The sequence below is a fragment of the Lissotriton helveticus genome, chromosome 12 (assembly GCF_964261635.1).
Source record: "Lissotriton helveticus chromosome 12, aLisHel1.1, whole genome shotgun sequence".
NCBI classification, from domain to species: Eukaryota; Metazoa; Chordata; class Amphibia; order Caudata; family Salamandridae; genus Lissotriton; species Lissotriton helveticus.
This window is the reverse complement of record NC_136073.1, coordinates 831,378,169-831,396,193: the sequence shown is the minus strand read 5'-3', so window position 1 is coordinate 831,396,193 and position 18,025 is coordinate 831,378,169. Positions and strand designations below refer to the sequence as shown.

At 45.5% G+C, this 18,025-nt stretch overlaps 1 protein-coding gene across 1 annotated transcript in view; it reads right to left on the bottom strand.

Annotated features, from left to right (window-relative positions):
• TMPRSS9 (transmembrane serine protease 9) overlaps positions 1-18,025 on the bottom strand; it is a 124,065-nt gene that overhangs the window by 73,937 nt on the left and 32,103 nt on the right. The window contains exons 5-7 of the mRNA XM_078668825.1: positions 16,877-17,151; positions 12,181-12,317; positions 9,125-9,485 (exon numbers count right to left, since the gene is read on the bottom strand). Coding sequence (XP_078524951.1) covers positions 9,125-9,485; positions 12,181-12,317; positions 16,877-17,151 — 773 coding nt within the window. The remainder of the gene's footprint in view (positions 1-9,124; positions 9,486-12,180; positions 12,318-16,876; positions 17,152-18,025) is intronic.

The window sequence follows — 18,025 nt, the reverse complement described above, 5'->3', positions numbered from 1 at the left end:
TTGGCAGCTTGCACCTCATTGGCTGCATGTCTTTAAAGGGACTGGAGGTAAGAGTTATCCAAAGTTCGGTGGGGCTGGACCTGCAGTGCCCACTGGCCCAGGAATCCATTAAATCCATTTGCAGAAAACACTGCCAAGGGACCTGTGATTACCCCAGTGTACTACATGACAGACAGGTGATGATCAGCACATGCACCCAAAGTAGTAAGGGTTACTTAGGTGCCAAGCACAGCTAGAAAGGCAATTAAATTATAACTTCTGGATCTTTTGCATGTGGAACAACTTATACTGAGCACTGCCCTCCCCAGTCACTGCACACTTAGGCAGTGGCATAAGAACCCACAGAGACCCAGGCGGACGCGAGGTGGCAATGGAGAAGTGGAGGTAGGCCAGGCTTGTACCACACTCTGCCTGCCACATCACACAGATGAAGTCCTCACCGGCGCCATTTCATCCCAGGTGGCCTCAAGGAGAGGTGACCAAGCCAAGGTGAATCCTTGTTGGCTTAGAGAACCATTAAGCCCCAATGGCTGGACTAGCCAAAGACTGGCTGTGTGGCAAGTTACAGAATTTCAAACCAGAACAATTGATTGACAGAATGCAGAACAATGTCATACATTCACCCCTGTACAGAGATCTGGGTCTAAATCCATTGTTTTTTTTGCTCGCCATGCCATTCCAATGTGAACCCAGCCATATGCAAATAAGTCTTGACCCTGCTCCCTATGGAAACAGTCCAGCCCGGACTGCCAAGATCTCCCTGAACTGGAAACAAGCCTCCTTGCTCACTTTGCCACTGGAGTCATGCTTACCTGGTTGACATGGGGTGTTACCCTGAAACCGGTCCTAAGATGCTTGTTTCCGGTCCAGGGAATACCTGGCTTGGCAGTTCCGGCTGGACTGGGTGGGGTCGGGATGGGGGGAGGGATATAGCATAGCTGAGTCTAGTGGTTCTCTATACAGTAATGTGTGCTTATCCTCATGGCCACATGGTTGAATCCCAGTGGGTTCGCTTAGACTTCCTTCCTTCTTAGCTTGAGTAAAGGAGTATCAGTGAGTTGGGCTTAAGAGTAAGATGTCATTCGGTGCCGGGGTCACCCCCTTTGGGGAGAATCTGCGGTTTATAGATCCACTTCATGCAATGCACAGGGCACCTGAACTGACCAGACCCCTACTCTTACTAACTGAGAAACAGCATCATCCCCATTGTGGGATCAGCGTCTTCCTAAAGCTCGTCTCCTTTAGAAATAATTGGGAAAGAAAAACTTCTGTTTTTCACCACCAATTCTTTGAAGATTGCGATAGTAGCTGATCTGGGGTCATAGCCACGGCTCTGTGGTATGATTCCAGTGCAGTCACATGCAGGCCCTCTCTTTACTATAGACTCAGCTATACTTTAACTGGCCATTAGGTGACACTGCTGCGTCTCTGCCTGCAGGCTTCCTTCTGCTGATTGCAGTCAGCCCACACGTGGATCATTTGAGACTAACTGTAAAGAAAGATCTCTGCAGCATCACCATCTATAGGTGTTGAGCACTGAAGCAGGCACCGACTTCGAAGAGAGAGCAATGCGTGGTTAGGGCTAGTGAAAGGCAGGGCCTGCACTTGTACAAGGGCAAGGCAGGCTCAAGGCGCAACCGGTAGATTAAAAAAAAAAAAAGGTCGATTAGGGTATATAGGGTCGTCCCTCCTTTTCTCCTGAGCCACTTGTACATCAAGGGTCGCTGGCTGCCAGTTAGGCCCTTTTGGGCTATGTTCTCTGTGGGACCAACATAGCAGCAGATCCATGGTGGAATGGTGCTATGTGGGGTCTGCCGATTCGCCCGTAGGAATCAGTGGAGGCAGCCCTCTGCATCCTCACCTTGCTCCACATCTATGTGGAGTGCCTGATTCCACGCGTTGCATAATGTGCTCTACTTCCCCATTCCCCTGGGGCCACAGTGAGGTCACCTTGCAAGATATGATGTTGAGTGAGAAGAGGTACTCCTGGAAATCCTCTCCTTGGAATCGGGGCCCCATTGTCAGTCTTTACCTCGTCTGGGAGCCCCAACATGGCAAAGACTTTCTCCAAAACTGGCTTCATCTTCGAGAATGTGGGGGACTGTACCAGCTCCACCACCGGAAACTTTGTATGGCTGTCCACTATTACTGGCAGAAAGCCACCCATCAGGGAAACCTCCGAAGTCCATGCTGACTCAGGATCAGGGTCGTAGGCAGTAATTTCCAGTGCAGGCCCTGGTTCTCCACTGGTGATCGTACAGGAGTGGCAACCCCGTACCTTTTCGTCCACCATTGTGTCCATTACTGGGAACCAGACCTTGTCTGGCAGTCTCACCTTTGTCTTCATCACTTCTTGGTGAGCCAAGTCTACAACCCTGGCCAACAGGCATTGGGGCTTCACAATGCACCTCCCCTTGCAACAACAGTCCTTTATTACTGGTGCTCAGTTCATCTGATCCTCCAGAGCTGGGTCATTGTCGTCTGTTCAAGGGAAGTCAGCTACCCAGCTCCATTCAGGAAGTTCCACCACTGCTTCCACAAGATCACCTCCTTGGCTTTGGACAAACTTGTGTCTGACCTGGTGGGCTCCGCAACTTTTTCGACTGATAGGGCTAGGGGAATGCCTTGTGCATGGCTTTCAACACAAAACTTCTACCCCTCTGTCTTCTTCACTCTGGCGATTGCCAAGCTGTTCCTGGGGGCAATGAGACAGGTAGTCAGCCAGGGTTTTCACTCAAGGGCAGTAGGCTATTTCAAACGGATAGGGCTGCAACTGCACTGCCCACTGCTCAGTGCGAGGAGGGGATGTCTGATGTCCCCATGAAGAGCAAGACAAATGGCTTGTGATGAATGAACTGTTGTCCACACAAGTACATATGAAAATGGGGGCATCCCATTCAGATGGCCAGCGCCTCCTGCTCAATCGGAGCATATCGCGCCACTATGCACAACAGTGCCCTGCTGACATACACAATAGGGACCCATTACTCTTCACTCTTCTCCTGCAAGAGGACAGCATGGGGCTAGAATCCACAACAAGCTCTGTCTTGCGTTGAAGTACACCATGGTGGTGTCTGCCAGCAGTACAAACTTCACCTGGCAAAATGTCATGTCCATGCATTCTGTCCACTCCCAGGTGGCATCTGACTTAGTCAGGACTCTCAGGGGTTCAGACAAAGCGGCAGGTTCAGAATTGACCTGCCACAGTAGGTCACCATCCCAAGAATACTCCTCACATCCCATGCGCTCTGGGGTATTGACGCCTTCCTTATCACATCCACCTTCCTGGGGTCCACCCTAAGCCCCTCTCTTGAAAACACACAACCAAATAATTCAAATGAGCAACCACTTCTTGTGGAGTGTCAGGCCACAGTCGGCCAACCTCTTCAGCATTGCTCTCAGCCATACGTGATGTTCCTCCAGTGTTTCAGAGAAGATTAGGATGGTGTCACTGACGTTTAAAACACCTACAAGGCCGGAATGGGTCTCGCAGATGGTGTTTTGAAATGCCTCTGCCGCAGAGGATATGCCAAAATAAAGCCTCTGGCATCGCCTGAGCCAATGTGTGTCTAAAACGTTGTTCTATAATGACTGTCCCGATCCAACTCCAGCTGCTGGTAAGCCAGGCTTTGATGGTCCAGTTTTGAAAACCATTATACGCCACTGAGGTCCGCCACAATGTCATCCATAGTAGGAGTGATAGCTGTTCATGGTTTTGTTGGGGAGGCGCATGTTCACACAGAGTCTAATTGCCCAAGGTTTTGGGCACTCTTACAAGCGGCGAGACCCATGGTGTGGGCCCGGTGACTTTTTCAATCACCCCTTGCTGTTCCAGGTTCCACAGTTCCTACTCCACTAATGGTCAAAGTTGGGATGGCACTCTACGGTATTGGAGTGCCATGGTCCTCACTGTATCATCAATGTAGAGCTGCACCTTGGTGTTCTTGGGCCGTCTCAGCCCTTCGAACAGCTGGGGGAACTCTTGCTTGATCTCCACAGCATGTTACTCATGGATTTGCTTTGTCAACAACACGAGTCCCAAGTCTATAGCCGTGTGACAGCCCAAGATGGTGTGGGTGTCACCCTCTGTGATGTGGAAGCAGGCCTTTGTCGATCTACCTTCACTTACTACCACCACTTCCACTACTTTTACAAGTGGGCTCCTTAGCAGTCGGCTAAAAACCTAGGCATCACGATCGACGATACTCTATCCATGTAGGCCCACATCCAAACCCTACGCGGGAAAAGCTTTGCCACTCTGAAACTTCTGCGAAGGCTTTTCCCAATGGATCCCCATGGAAAGCAAGAAATCAGTCACACAGGCCCTACTGGTCAGTAGGTTGGACTACGGCAATGCCCTCCTTGTGGGCATGCCAGACTACCTATTTAAACGACTACAGGTAGTGCAGAATGCTGCAGCCAAGTTAGTATGCAATAAAGGCAAATACAGCTCTGCCAAAGAATGCCTAAAACAACTCCACTGGCTGCCCAGGCACCAAAGAGCCTGCTTCAAGCTCATCGGTCATGCCCGTAGATCACTCAACAACACGGGCCCATTGATTCTTCAGGACAGAATACACTTCTACTCCCCCGCCAGACCACTAAGATCACAACACCTCGCCCTTGCGAAACTAAAGAAAATAAAAAAGACCAAGGCAGGAGGACGTACCTTCTCCTACCTGTCGGCACGACAATGGAACGTACTTCCAGTGGAACTCGGACTAACCAATAACTACAACATCTTCAGAAAGAAACTCAAAACACACCTCTTCCCCAGAGAATAACTCCCTACATTTGACCAACCCATGGATCCCACCGACTACTGTAATCCTCAGTGCCGTGACATCCCTCGGGATAAATGTTGCACTCTATAAATAAATAAATAAAGTGAAAGCATCTCCGTGCCTCCCTGGGAGTATATCCACGCTCTGGTGAAAGCCAGCTTGAGGTGTGGGTCTATCCTGTCAAGTTGGGTGGTGTCCATGACTTTGACCGAGGCTCCTGTGTCAATTAGAAACCTCACAATGGTGCCTTTGATCTCTACGGTGCACAAGGGCGGTGGGCGTCCCTGGTTGCCTTCTTTGTCTGCAAAGGAGATGGTGAAAACATTGCTGGCATCGTCCTTATCGAGTACTGGAAAAGCTCTCAGACTGCTCCATGACGGGTTATCTTGGGTTCCTCCTCATTGAATGACAGCTGCCGCAAGGCCGCCCTCAGCTTACCCTTGTTCGCTGCTCTTGGACTTTGCTCTTTGGGAAAGTGGTTAAGCCACCCAAAGTGAGTGCACGCCCTCCCTCGCGCTGGGCAGACATCCGGCATCCAGTGCTCAAGGCCACAGTTGCAGCATCTGCCCTCTGGTTGTCGCGAAGTGTTGGGGTAGCGGGTCGTCTCTGGATAGCTTTGCTCCTCTTTCACCTTCACAGAGCAAGACACACCAGGTGCCACCCCCTGACCCCCCAATGTCATCAGCTCGGCTGCTTGCCACCTCATGGAACCTTACCAGAATGGCATCCAGAGTGATTTCCAGTTGATGTAGGATGAGACGTTGCAGGACTGCTGACCTGCTGCCTTGTATCAGCACCGTCCTGATCGCCGTGGGTTGGTCAATCTTGAGGCACGTGCTCACAAGTTTAATGAGGCATGCATAGAAGACATCAACAGACTCATCTTCCATTTGTCTGGCCTGTCGCAGCTTAAACTGCTCTTAGTCTCGGTTAAGTGGAGGGTCGAAGTGCCTGTCCAAAGCTGCCTCAAAGTCTGCATCGTCCTCCGTGTTGGGCAAGTTTTCGAACAGTTTATACAGCTGCACCCCTCCAAAGTGGAGCAACAGGGGCCTCTTCGCCGCCTGATCCATCTTGCGTGCGGGGTGGAAGTAATACTGCGGTCTCTCAAACTTATGAGCAACATTGCGGCTTGGTCATTGCTGAGTCCAATAGTTCACTGAACGAAGGTAATGCCGTGAAAGATAAGTGGGCATAGGCGGCGGGTGGTGGCAGAGCCTGCTGCTGTTAGGACATCGAGTGATTGACACCTAATGGACAGAGGGCTTTCAACTGACATGTGGAGCTTAACAAATGAGCAAGCAATGAACATTCGGGGATTACCCCATTGCCTTGTGTGATGGTCCCCCTCCAATTGTGTGCCACCATGCTGAGCACTGGATCGCGCTCTGCTAGTTGTTGACTGCCCCATGCGTGAGATGTGCGGGCTGCCATTCTCCAGATCCCTGGGCAAGCTTAGCGACAAATGCCCGAAGACACCACCAAACAGGCAAAGTCAAACTGTGGATGAACCCCCTGCACCCCAGACAACCGCTCACCACATTAGGGTTTCTCCTCATGAGGGCACAGTCCTCGGTGTCAGCTCCAGGCCATACTTCAGCCCGGAATTCCTCCAGGCGGCGCGCTGCTTACCATGCACCAGCAGGTGGCTTCACAAGCGCAGACCTCAAACCGCACGGCATTTTTGTTGAGTGGGACCGGTCCATGCAGCCTCGGATGGTCTAGGGTCTCAGCAGACAGCAGGGGAGTGGTCACACATGTGAACCCACAAGAGCGGCAGACCGGGTCAAGGCAGAGGCCTAGCCATTGGCCTGATGAGTACTGCACCGCATTACTAGTGCCCCAGCAGGCTCTGCTTACTCTGCCAATGGGGCCATTTCGACCACAACGGGGTGGTTGCGACCGGCGTCCTCACCAATGTGGAGTGCGGCAGCTCTGTGACACATGCAAGCTGGGACACTTCTAGTTGCTGTAATAAATGAAGACACATACACACTTTGTAACTGTGTAGCCAGTGTGCCTTGAACAGCTGTCCCAGTATTTATTTATCCACTCGGTCAGCACCTGCCCTTTTGGTGCATTTGAAACATAGCACTGTACAGGCCGGGTGGCACTCTACAATGATGCTGGCTTCACTTGCCATTGGCTACCTATGGTCGTGAACAACTTTTCCACCCCCACCCAGTTTGAGTCCAGTCGACTTCACCAAGGCCGGTTCCTTAGGGTTAGGTAGGGGTAGAAAGAGTTGACACCTTTCCCAGAGAGAAAGACTTGCCATCTGCTTACGTTTTAACGTTTTGCAAAGGCCTAGGCATGATTCTCTAGTAGTCCCTGATATGAAATTGTCTGTCTTCATTTTTAACAAGGGCTTTCTATCTTTATTTACTTTATCAACCATTAGGATAGCTGTAGAAAATTTAAAGTGTTTCTTCTTGTGCTTACTGTTAAAAGTATGTAATGATAATGGTGAATTTCTTCATTTTTGTACCGGCCGGGGCATTAAGATACAGTTCATGCAGGTAGAAACCCGTCTAGCTGCCAATTCTTGGGAGGTGGCTTGACCTATAGGGGTGCTCCACAGCCTGGTTCAAATGGCCGGAGTACAGAGAATGACCTCCTCGGGCCACTGACAGAAGTCCACGAGAAGCCGGACTTGCGGGCCAATATGCAAGAATTGATAGTATGGGGCATGTTTTCTCTAGTAGTCAAACAGAGTTTATCCTGTAAATATTACACAAACACATACTTGTGTCACAATGTAATAACGCGTAGCCTGCTAGTTAATCCAACTGTAGTAGAAATGTTTCTATTTACAGGGTATATTGCTATTGTGTAGCTTTTTATTGCTTGATATTTTTTATGCTGGTTATTTTTAATTTGTAACAATCCCCGATAGTTTCAAACTTCTCTTATTGTACTAAAACATATTTATGTAATACTCTGCATTGGCCCTCTGGCTATGTTCACACTAAACAAATAGCTTAAAACAATCGCTCAGGGGACCAGGTTTGTTCTAATTTGCCCATTACCATCCCTGATCCCTCCCACTTTGTTCATCTGCCCTGACTCAGGTGTGTTTGTCCTTAATAGGTGAGGCAAGCTCACCCAAATCAGGAAAATATAGGGTGGGAATTTATATATTCAAATACCTCAAGAGGCATCCTTAAACGTAGGTCACCTGACACAGTAGGGGCATGTCCTCTACAGAGGAGAACCCCTGAGTTTGTCAAGTCAACACTGAAGTGCTAATCGATAGATATACAAAGGGACGGAGGACCCCACCATTAAAAAACTTTAAAGAAGTGAGGTGTGAAGCAGTGTTACAGGAGGTAGATCAAAATGTTCAACCTATGCACGATCAACCCTTCTCCGCTCACAAACGGATTGGATATTTCAAAATGGCGCCACCTAAATCCAAGCCAGTTTTTCGGAGGAGATGCTAGGCAATGAAAGGCCCAATATATATATATATATATATATATATATATATATAGTATTAGTAGACACGCACACGAGAAAAAAGGTGCAGGACCATCTATCGCCATTTCAGGAAAACGCTTAAGAACATATTTGCCCTGCAAGCTTGTCAATAGTCTAGTCTCAACCACACGATCGATATACAATGGCAAGCATAGGCTGAGCATGGTTATTTTGATAGTTTGGAACACAGATCCTGCAAAGTGGCTGAAAGCCATGCTATGCAAAACCCACAACACTGTGCAGTACAATCACAACATATGAAGTAGAAGACAATATGGCTTTGGGTTGAGTAGGTAAATGAGTTGCAGAGAGATACCAAATCTCAATTCATTCTTTAATTGATCCCAATCCAGTATCATGTAAGGCAAGTTTTGAAAAGCCAGGTTTGATATGACAATGGCTTGTGGATCAGGCATGTGCACAACATAAATGTCAAACATGTTAGCTTTGCCAGTGCTTGTTTGTGTACATGCAGATTTACGCATATGAAAATAGATGTGGTATTTTTTCTAGAATTTACTTCTCAGATGCGTTTGTCAGCGCTCGTTGCTCAGTCCACTAGGTGGCTCAGTGGCTGATGTAAAATATTCCATCATGCATTGCAAGAGAGGTGGAAGGACAAACCCAAACAGCCAACAGAAAAGGTGAGAATAAAACTTTGCTGTGGGCTAATTCAAGAGGAGATGGACAATCACATCAGCCAATGGCGGTAGAAGCTTGAGCAAAAGATGCTAATGGGCGAAGTAGACTTACCCAAAGCCCATAAAGTAAGTATATAGTACAAAATGTTTGGGGTAAATGAAACAGGTGCCATATATTTCAAAACGTTAAATGGCAGACAATCATTTGAGAAGATACAATACCTTGAGGCTTGTACGTGCTGAAGGATTTGGTAGTTGTAAGAGGCCAAAATGGAGGTTTCGACTGCTGAACTGCTGGTAGCGTATTTTGGTGAGGCTTGCTTTTGGTTGTGGAGGATACCCATGCCAGATGGGTCGTAGTGTTCCAGTTCTTCATGGTGGTCACATGAGCAGACGTGTCTTGTGCAGTTGATACGGGGACCGCCGAGGCAATAGTATCTAGGATCCAGTTTCTGACACGGGTCACCCGGGTATATACACCCGGTCTACGGGCTTCGGCACAGCCGACACCCCAGCTCACGATTCCAGCCAGGAAAAACTTGCCAGAGGGCGCCTCACAAGCCAGCGGCCCACCTGAATCCCCCTGAAGAAACAAACAGATGGAGAGGAGTTAGCTTGATTTCGACCAACTTCGAGTCATCAACATATCTAGGGTTTTACTCCTTATGGCTATCCGTATCTCGTCCCATAAGTAAAGAGTTTGAAAATCATTCTCAAAGGCTCTGGTTAAACTGGACAGATTTTCTCCTGCTTACTTGGGAGTTGCCATCATCATGCTTCAGAAATGCTCACTAGACCTTTGGATCCAAAAAGGATATTGAATACCATGCCAAACAATATAACAAAACATAACATATAACATGATATTAAGTTTAATATCTTTACATAAGAGACCATAAGATAAAACACAAGATAACAAAAAAACTGACATGTTAATATATACCATATAACAAAATCTAAATAAAGAAAATGCAACAAAACACATAACATAAAGGAATATACTAGCATCACGCACGTCCACCTAGTCACGAGCTCTCTTTTCTCAAATAACATGGCCATGGGATACCTCTTTGCCATCCGACCCACAGCCGCGTAATACAGCACTACCTTGAGTGTCCAACAGGAGAATTTATACTGCTATACAAGACACACCTCTGACCTGATAAAAAAAATAGATACTTGAAAAAAAATTGCAATAGTCTTCTCTTGAAGAGGCTTGCATAGGTATAAATGAATTAAATGAACCTACACCAAGTCAATGAGAATGTATGATGGACGTAAGGAAGACGTGTCAGATGAAAGTAAGGAAGACGGTGTTGAGAAGGTAAGTAAGATGGTAATATCAATGAATAGGAGAATGAAATACATATATTCGAGGTAATGTTCGGTGCAGGTAGGGATGGTGTTACAAGTAGGGTAAAGGCAAGCAAATAATTACGCTTATTGGTAGGATAGGACGAAGATATCGAGGAAAGGTAAGGGTATGATAAAGGTAAGGAAGGCGATGCAGCATAGGCATGAAAGAAGGTGTGGTTGGGTAAACAGAAACAACTGTAAGATGTAGAGAAAAGAGATGGGACGATGAAAGTGAGAAAGAAGTTACAGTGAAGGTAATTGAGAACAAGGCAAGTAAGGGGAAAAAGTATGATAAAATTAAGAGAAAAGATTCAAAGAGGTGAGGAGGTTTGGTATAGTGAATGTACAGCAGAGGGTGCTTTGCAGACACGGGGGAAATCATGGTGGTAGTGTGATGTAGATAAGAGAGAGAGCATGGTGGGTATCAAGAAGCATTAAGCAAAGGGGCGAGACCTGATAGAGAAATGGGCATATGAAGATAAGGCGAGAGAAACACCAATGAAAGTGAACAAGAACTTATAAAGAAGGAAAGTAAGAAAAAGGTAGTGGAAATGATACAATCAAATTAAGTGGAGAAAACCCCCAACAATATTACTTGAGAAGGTAAGGGAGGATCTGCTACATGGTAGGTAATGTAGTATATGAAACAAAAATGATATAAGGAAGGTATGATGCTACTGGAGAAGGCACATGAAATGTGTAGATGTATGGGCCATATTATAGGTAGGACAAAAATATTTACAACAAGGGGTGGTGATGGACAGAGTCTCTGAATTAAGCAGAATACTCTCACCCAGTCAAGAGATAAGTCCCTTGCTCACTGCTCCATCAGGATTCAAGCAAGCCGGGCCGACGAGGCTGAAATGCCAGAAACCGGTCCCCGGTAGCTTGTCTCCTTTCTGGTGAAGAATTGGCTTGGTAGTTTGGTCTGCCCTGTTCCCATGATGCACTGGGCCAGGGACAGACTAATTTGCATATAGCCAGGTTCTGAGCTGGGATGGGGCAGTGAGCTAAATAACGGTGATGGATCAAGCCCTGATCTTTGGACTGGGTAAGAGTGGTCTGCTTAATTCAGACACTCTGTTCATCACCACCCCCTTTTCTGAATCATATTATAGGTAGGGCGCACGGGCCTTGTTTATGCTGTGGTGCACCTTTAACCTGGTACTCCAGGTGCAAATAGGGACAGTGCTTTGTATTACAGATAATGAGCTGCCACCAAGGCAGATGCCAACTCACAGCTGCCCCCAAGAAGATGCCAACTCACAGCTGCTCTGTGGGCAGCGCATTAGTGAAAGGCAGAGAGACTATGTGCCACTACATCTTTAATGGTGCAGTCAGACCTCGAAATGCTCCTCAAAGGCAGACAGAGATCCCCACGCAGATGGGCGAAGTGAGGGATGGCACTGGCGTTAATTGAAATATCTGGGTGAACCATGTGACTCACTTTCCCAGGTAACCCACAGGGGATGCACACCAGAGTGAGACACCTCTGTGTGGCACGGAATGAGTGCGCCTCCTGACAGCCCTTTGCCGCTGGGTCCATAATATGGCACAGTTGTAGAGGCAAAGTGTTTCCCTCATTTGCATGGGGCCACGCCACCATGCAAATAAGGGAACACCCCTTTAGAATAGCGCCGGCAATACGTGTGTGTTGAGCCTACCTGTATTGCAGAACAGGCAAGTGTCTGTGTTTGCTTCTGTAATACAAGTGACGGCCTGCCGAAAGTGGGGGCGCACTCTCATTGTGCCCCGGTGCACTTTAAATAATATGCGCCTAAGTCTACATGAAGGCAAGAGAAAGATAAAAGGTACAGTGAATGTAAGGGAGAGGGTACAAATTACTTTTACTTTCCATGTGTTAATGAACATGTTCCATGATGGCACACAGATCTAAAAAGCTAAAGCACCCTTTGTCTCACCTGGCAAGAATCTACCTTTCCAGCCAGGTATCCGGCACACAGCATCTGGTCGGTGATGACATGGCTGTAGAGCTCACTGCAGAGTGTTTGGTCCAACAGTACCACAGTCGCATGCTGCAAATCCTCCGGTTTTATCGCTGATGGAAGAGGTAGAAAAGAAATACGATAAACTGTTGTAATTTTTGGAACCTCTTGGTAGTGGATCAAGTCGTTCCACTCTGATCCACAGAAGTTCAATCAAATCGAGCTTTATTCGATCATATACATATAATCATAAAAGCAAACATCAAAATCTATAAAAAAAGATAAATCACAATATAAAAATACAGATCTCAAGGGAATGATAAAACTGTACATTTTAAAATATTTATAAAAAAAGGTTTAAAAGGGGAAAAGCCCGTCAGGGATCAAAAAACATACTTTTCCTCAGCCACACAGCTTTCTTCAAAAAGCTAGAAACCCTCCAAGCCACAAATTCATTCTCTAAATATTGCAATCGCACGAGGGCTGGATGACATTGTCTTAGGCCGAAGGAACTCAGAATAGGAAGTATCCAGAATTTCCTTAAAAAATTTACAAAAGAAAAGTAAGTGAATGGTAGACTGTTCTGATGTAGAGTCACACATACACCGAGGGAGTTCTCTTGACCAGTCATTCATTAGCGGGATAGTCAAAATTCTGTGCACTATTCCTAACCGGAATCTCATTAATAACATTCTGTCATGATCTTTGGAGACAAAATTTAAGTAAGGTTCCATGTCAAAGGTTGTAAGCCTTAGCTGATGGTAGATGACTGTGGGTTTTGGAGCTTCAACCGCTAATCTCGCAGATCCCAATATAGCCAAACATTCTTTCTTCAGGGATTTCTAGGACATTTGGGTTATTGAGTTCGGTCTTAAATAATACTCAGGATGACCAAGATCTTTGGCAAACTGGAAAATATACCTGAGCCAAGGAATTTTTAATGCTCCATCTAGCTTCATGCAATCGTGCAGGATATCGCAATTTAATTGGGTCTGTTCACTAGACCAAATCCTGTGCCAAAGGAGTATGGGCTCAAGTTTAATAAGATCCATAATATATAAAAGACCCAACTCCTCATGGCAAACAAAAGAAGACGTACCAGGTGGAACACCAAGAATAAAACGAAGAAAGAGATTTTCTACTGTTTGCAGGGAGGTCGGATTAGAAATGCCCCAAACCCCAGCCCCATATACCGCAGCCGATACACAGTGAGCCTTGTATATTTGTATAAGCTCCCTGGGTGGTTTCCTCCCTAATCTTTTGGTAAAGGTGGTCAAGGCACTAATGGATCTTTTAAAGGACAATTTTATCTGGCGATTGCTTGGCTCCAAGACACCTAGATATGAAAAGGTCCTTGTATTAGCTATCTTGCTTCCCTCCAGAATAATGTCCCGGCCAGTAGTGCTCCAAGACCCAGATACACAATTCATTGTAAAGGTCTTAGAGAGGTTTATTTTTAATCCCAGGTCACCCATAAAAGCACTAAAACTAGTCGGGGCTTTTTGTAGGCCATTGCCTGTGCGCGCTATAATGACCGCGTCATCAGCGTAGAGGAGAGCAGGAATTCCGGAATTCCTCTCCCACCAACTTGCGGAAAGTCTGAGCCCCCCTTAAGAAGTGCGTCAGCCATACCGTTTATATAGAAGTTAAAAAGAAAGTGGGCCAGCACACATCCCTGGCGCACTCCTCTTCTAACAGGAAATCCCTATGTGCATTGCCCCTTCGTCCCAAATCGAACACTAGCTGAAGCTCTCTCATAAAAACGGTGCAGGAAAGCGATTAGGCCATGATCCACCCCAAGATCAGCAAGGGTCTCCCAAAGCCTTGCATGGACCACAGAGTCGAAAGCTGCAGTCAAGTCAACGAAAACTAAATATAGTTTCCCATTTTTTGCTTGTGTGTACTTCCCGACTAACATAGCCAGGTTAAGACTTTGTTCAAAGGTACCCAGGCCCTCCTGGAACCCATACGGCAGTTCAGATAAAACATTGGATTCAGTTGCCCAATCCTGTATCCGTTGGAGGATGACTTGGCCAACCACCTTTACCATAGAGTCAAGAAGGGAGATCGGTCTGTAGCAAACAGGATCTTGACGATCTCCCTTCTTGAAGACTGGCACGATGATTGATTCAGACCAAGTCTTAGGGAAGGTGGAGCCATCACTGGCATTAATCAGCTGTGTTAAAAGAGGGGCCCATAACATTACATTTGACTTTAACAAATCAACTGGAACCCCATCGGGACCAGGGGCCTTGCCCCCTTTACTATGCTCAAGGGCTAACATAGTTTCATCCAGAGTAACATGAAGGTTGCCCTTGTATGTGGACGGGGACTGCGGAAGTGGATACTCATTAAGAGATGGACCATTACATAGGGCAGAGTAATGGGTTATCCAGACCTTTTCTGAAATGGCCAATTCAATGGTAGGTCTCCCATCCCCTATCATGGGTGGAGTTCTTAAGATTTTCCAAACGATCCACAGAAGTTAATATCCTTGGGAGACCAATGTGCAGAATTCTACAAAATTGTCAATTTGTGGGCTTTATTTTGAAACTCTACATTTCTGTGTAGGAGCATTACCTCTTAAATTCCTATTTAGACACTTAAACCATGAGAAGAAATGCAGTCTGAGGTGCTCTTTAGACCTTAAAGTAATGTTAAGTGAAAACTTTCAGAAACCATCCGGTAAAGGGAAATTAGGAATTTATTCTAGCCTTCATAATGTGGCAGAACTCATAAGTGTGTGTTCCTCCCTCTGGAACTTGAGAATCTGCTGCACAGGCACTTTTGGGTTTCACTGCTATGTGTGGTGAATGATGTACTTAAAACATTGGATTAGTGTACAGAGGTGGCCATTGATAAACTTGTACATTGGGCTTAAAAAATGAAAGTGGCAAATGACGAAAGTGATAGAAATGAACAAAACTTTTTTTTTTTCTTTTTTATGGAAGCGACAGTTGACAGATATATCTAATAGTACTTTATTCGGTTTCCATGCACCTTCAAAGTATACATACACAATATATCACATTTTTTAAATGCAATTTAAAACAACAAATTGTCCAAATTATTTAAATACATCAACTTGTCCATAAAGTAAAATCAATAGCACTTTAAATCCATTCCTATCTACAATTAATGGAAAAACAATCATTGGCTGTGTGCAAAAAAAGGCAAGAGAAGGACCAAAAGTTGTTATCACTGGTCTCATAAAAATTTAAAATTAAAAAGGTTTATGAAAAATGAATTGATAATCAAAATACATCTTCTTTGATACACTGCTATTGCTACAATTTTACTACGCTTAAACCAGACCACCTGTGAAACTTTACTGATCGCAAAAACAATTATTTGAGAGGATCACTTTTTAAAATTCTATATGCCACAAAATATATGGTTAAACCGAAGTCCTGACATATTGGGCAGATCCATTTACAGTGAGACCCGAAATACACTGGGTAAAGAACATTATATGTATCTGGTCTTTACTAGCCAAGCCACAGGCCGGGCAAATGTATAGAGTGGATCTTGTTTCCTTTTGATAGTAAAAGATTTTAATCGAAAACTGATTTACAAACATTTCCTAGGGGTGGAGAAATGGTGTCTAAAATTTCCTCAAAGAGTGAAAAGGGCTTAAAAACCTATTTGCATTGTATCCATTTAACTAGTTATTTACCTAACCCTCCTGAATATGCATCCAATATCAAGTTTTCAGGACATTAAGATCAGCTTTGCATATAGTCTTGGGGCCAGCCCCTTGCCTTTGCAATCCCAACCTGCTCATCCAATCAGAAACAAATTTAACCCACAGTACTGATATGTCACCTGCAACATTTAATAGGTCTATAAGGGAATCTCTATACTCATTTAGTTCAGGCGTAAGCCATAGGTGGACCCAATATGCAAGCAGCCAGGTCTGCAATTCATTTTAGTCACATGTCGAAATACAAAGGAATAAGAGGCAAACTAGTTAGATCAGAAACCAACTGGCTTGCACATTTATTTCCAGCAATATATAATAAAGAAGCATCAGTGCAACCCCAGATCTTAGCACCATAGAGCCCAGGGCCTTGAGCCTTAGCACGATACTCTTCTAGGGCTGGTGAGACCGAACGTGAGCTCGTTTGCTTGTGCAGTCTGATAATGACATTGGACTTATGTTCAATTAGCAGTGAACTTTTACTAAGTTGTCCTGTCCACTTAAAATTCGCCATAGCTATTACCCAAAGGTAATCAAAACTTCTAACCCTCTCAAAGGCTTCCCCGCCAACTCGAATGACCGGTATCGCTAATGGAAAGAACTGCTGATTTACCTAAATTTTTTAGAGGTCATTCACTCAGGTTATGTGGCGGCATTCGCAGGGCAAAAAGTGACACAAAGCATTTTATGGATTTACTTAGAGCTATAAAAGGCAAGAGGAGCAATGCAAAAATGTGCAGCTTCACTGAACTATCGCCCTGCTAAAGCTGCTTGGGTTCCTCCATGAAAGTGTAAAATGATAAACTTATGAAGTGGGGTTGCACAGTGAGAGGGCGAGCTAGTACTGACATATGTTTCTCTAATGTTAGAGGTGATCTATTTACTTAACTCTGCTGGCCCTATTAAAAATAATTTGCACTTGTAAGCTGAATCTAAATTCCTTTAATTATGTTAGGATCAAACATGACTTACGGTTGTCCTCGGAGAGGTAGCCCCATCCAGAGATGACGCAAGACTTGCCGACAGGGAAAACATGCGTGGGTGAAGGCAAGCAGATGGGCTGGATGTACTTGTTGAAGACCAGGCGGGAGTCCAGCTCCAGGACAGCCACGTCATAATCCGCAGTGTCCGGGTTGTACAACGGGTGCTTGATGATCTGGCTGATCATGGCTGTCACCGAACTGCTATCTGTTCCGCTCATGGTAGTGGTCCCAAGGATGGCTGACCAGACTGCTGGGTCCTGAAAGCTGGAACACAAAACAAGCAACAGCAATGCATTGGTGATCTTGGAAGGGTAAATTGTTACAGACCAACGAAAGATCTCTTAGACAAGAGCATTGCTCCGCAATCTATAGTTCGAGCAAAATCAAAACACGATGTACAAGTAGATCCAAGTGCTTAAGCAAAGCCACCACCACATTATAACACTAGTCACTGCCGTGAACAAGAACTGAACTGTATCTTGATGTAATTTTGGTGTTTGTCAACAACAAGATCTGCATTTCAATTATTGGGAAGTGACTGACTTGCAGGTTTCCTACAGCAAAGTTCTAGGAAGGAAAGCTTGTTGGCCAGTCCAAAAAGAACCCCTCTTAATTGCTGAAGGAGCAGAAACTGCAAAGAATGGGAAACTAGTTTACAACTTAAATGTGTGTGCATGTGCAGATCTTTGTGCCACCAGATAGAGCAGATACTGACGGAAAATATCGACAAATAGCAGGACATGCTTAAGAAAATTCACAGTGCTATGGGGCAGTATTTGACTCTGAACATTGGAGACTACAACTACCAGAAGGAGTTGGCAGGCTAGCAGCATTTTACAAAAAAGGCTAATGCCAATATGTATAGAAGCGTGCTGCCAGAATCTGCATTGTCACAATGTGCTTGGCATATTTTTTAATGGTGAAAACAATTGTAAAAATATCTTCCGCATTATAAAGCACAGTTTCTAATATAAATCCAAGAACTACAGGAATGCACCTCACTGCTTGCAGCATCACAATCACATCCCTTTTTATATAAAAATCTCCATGTGTTACCAGTGGCCGCTGCTACGGTATTTAAGTGGTGGGGCAGCGTTGGGAAGGGCAGCGGGAGGGCAGTGCGTTTGGGGATTATAAA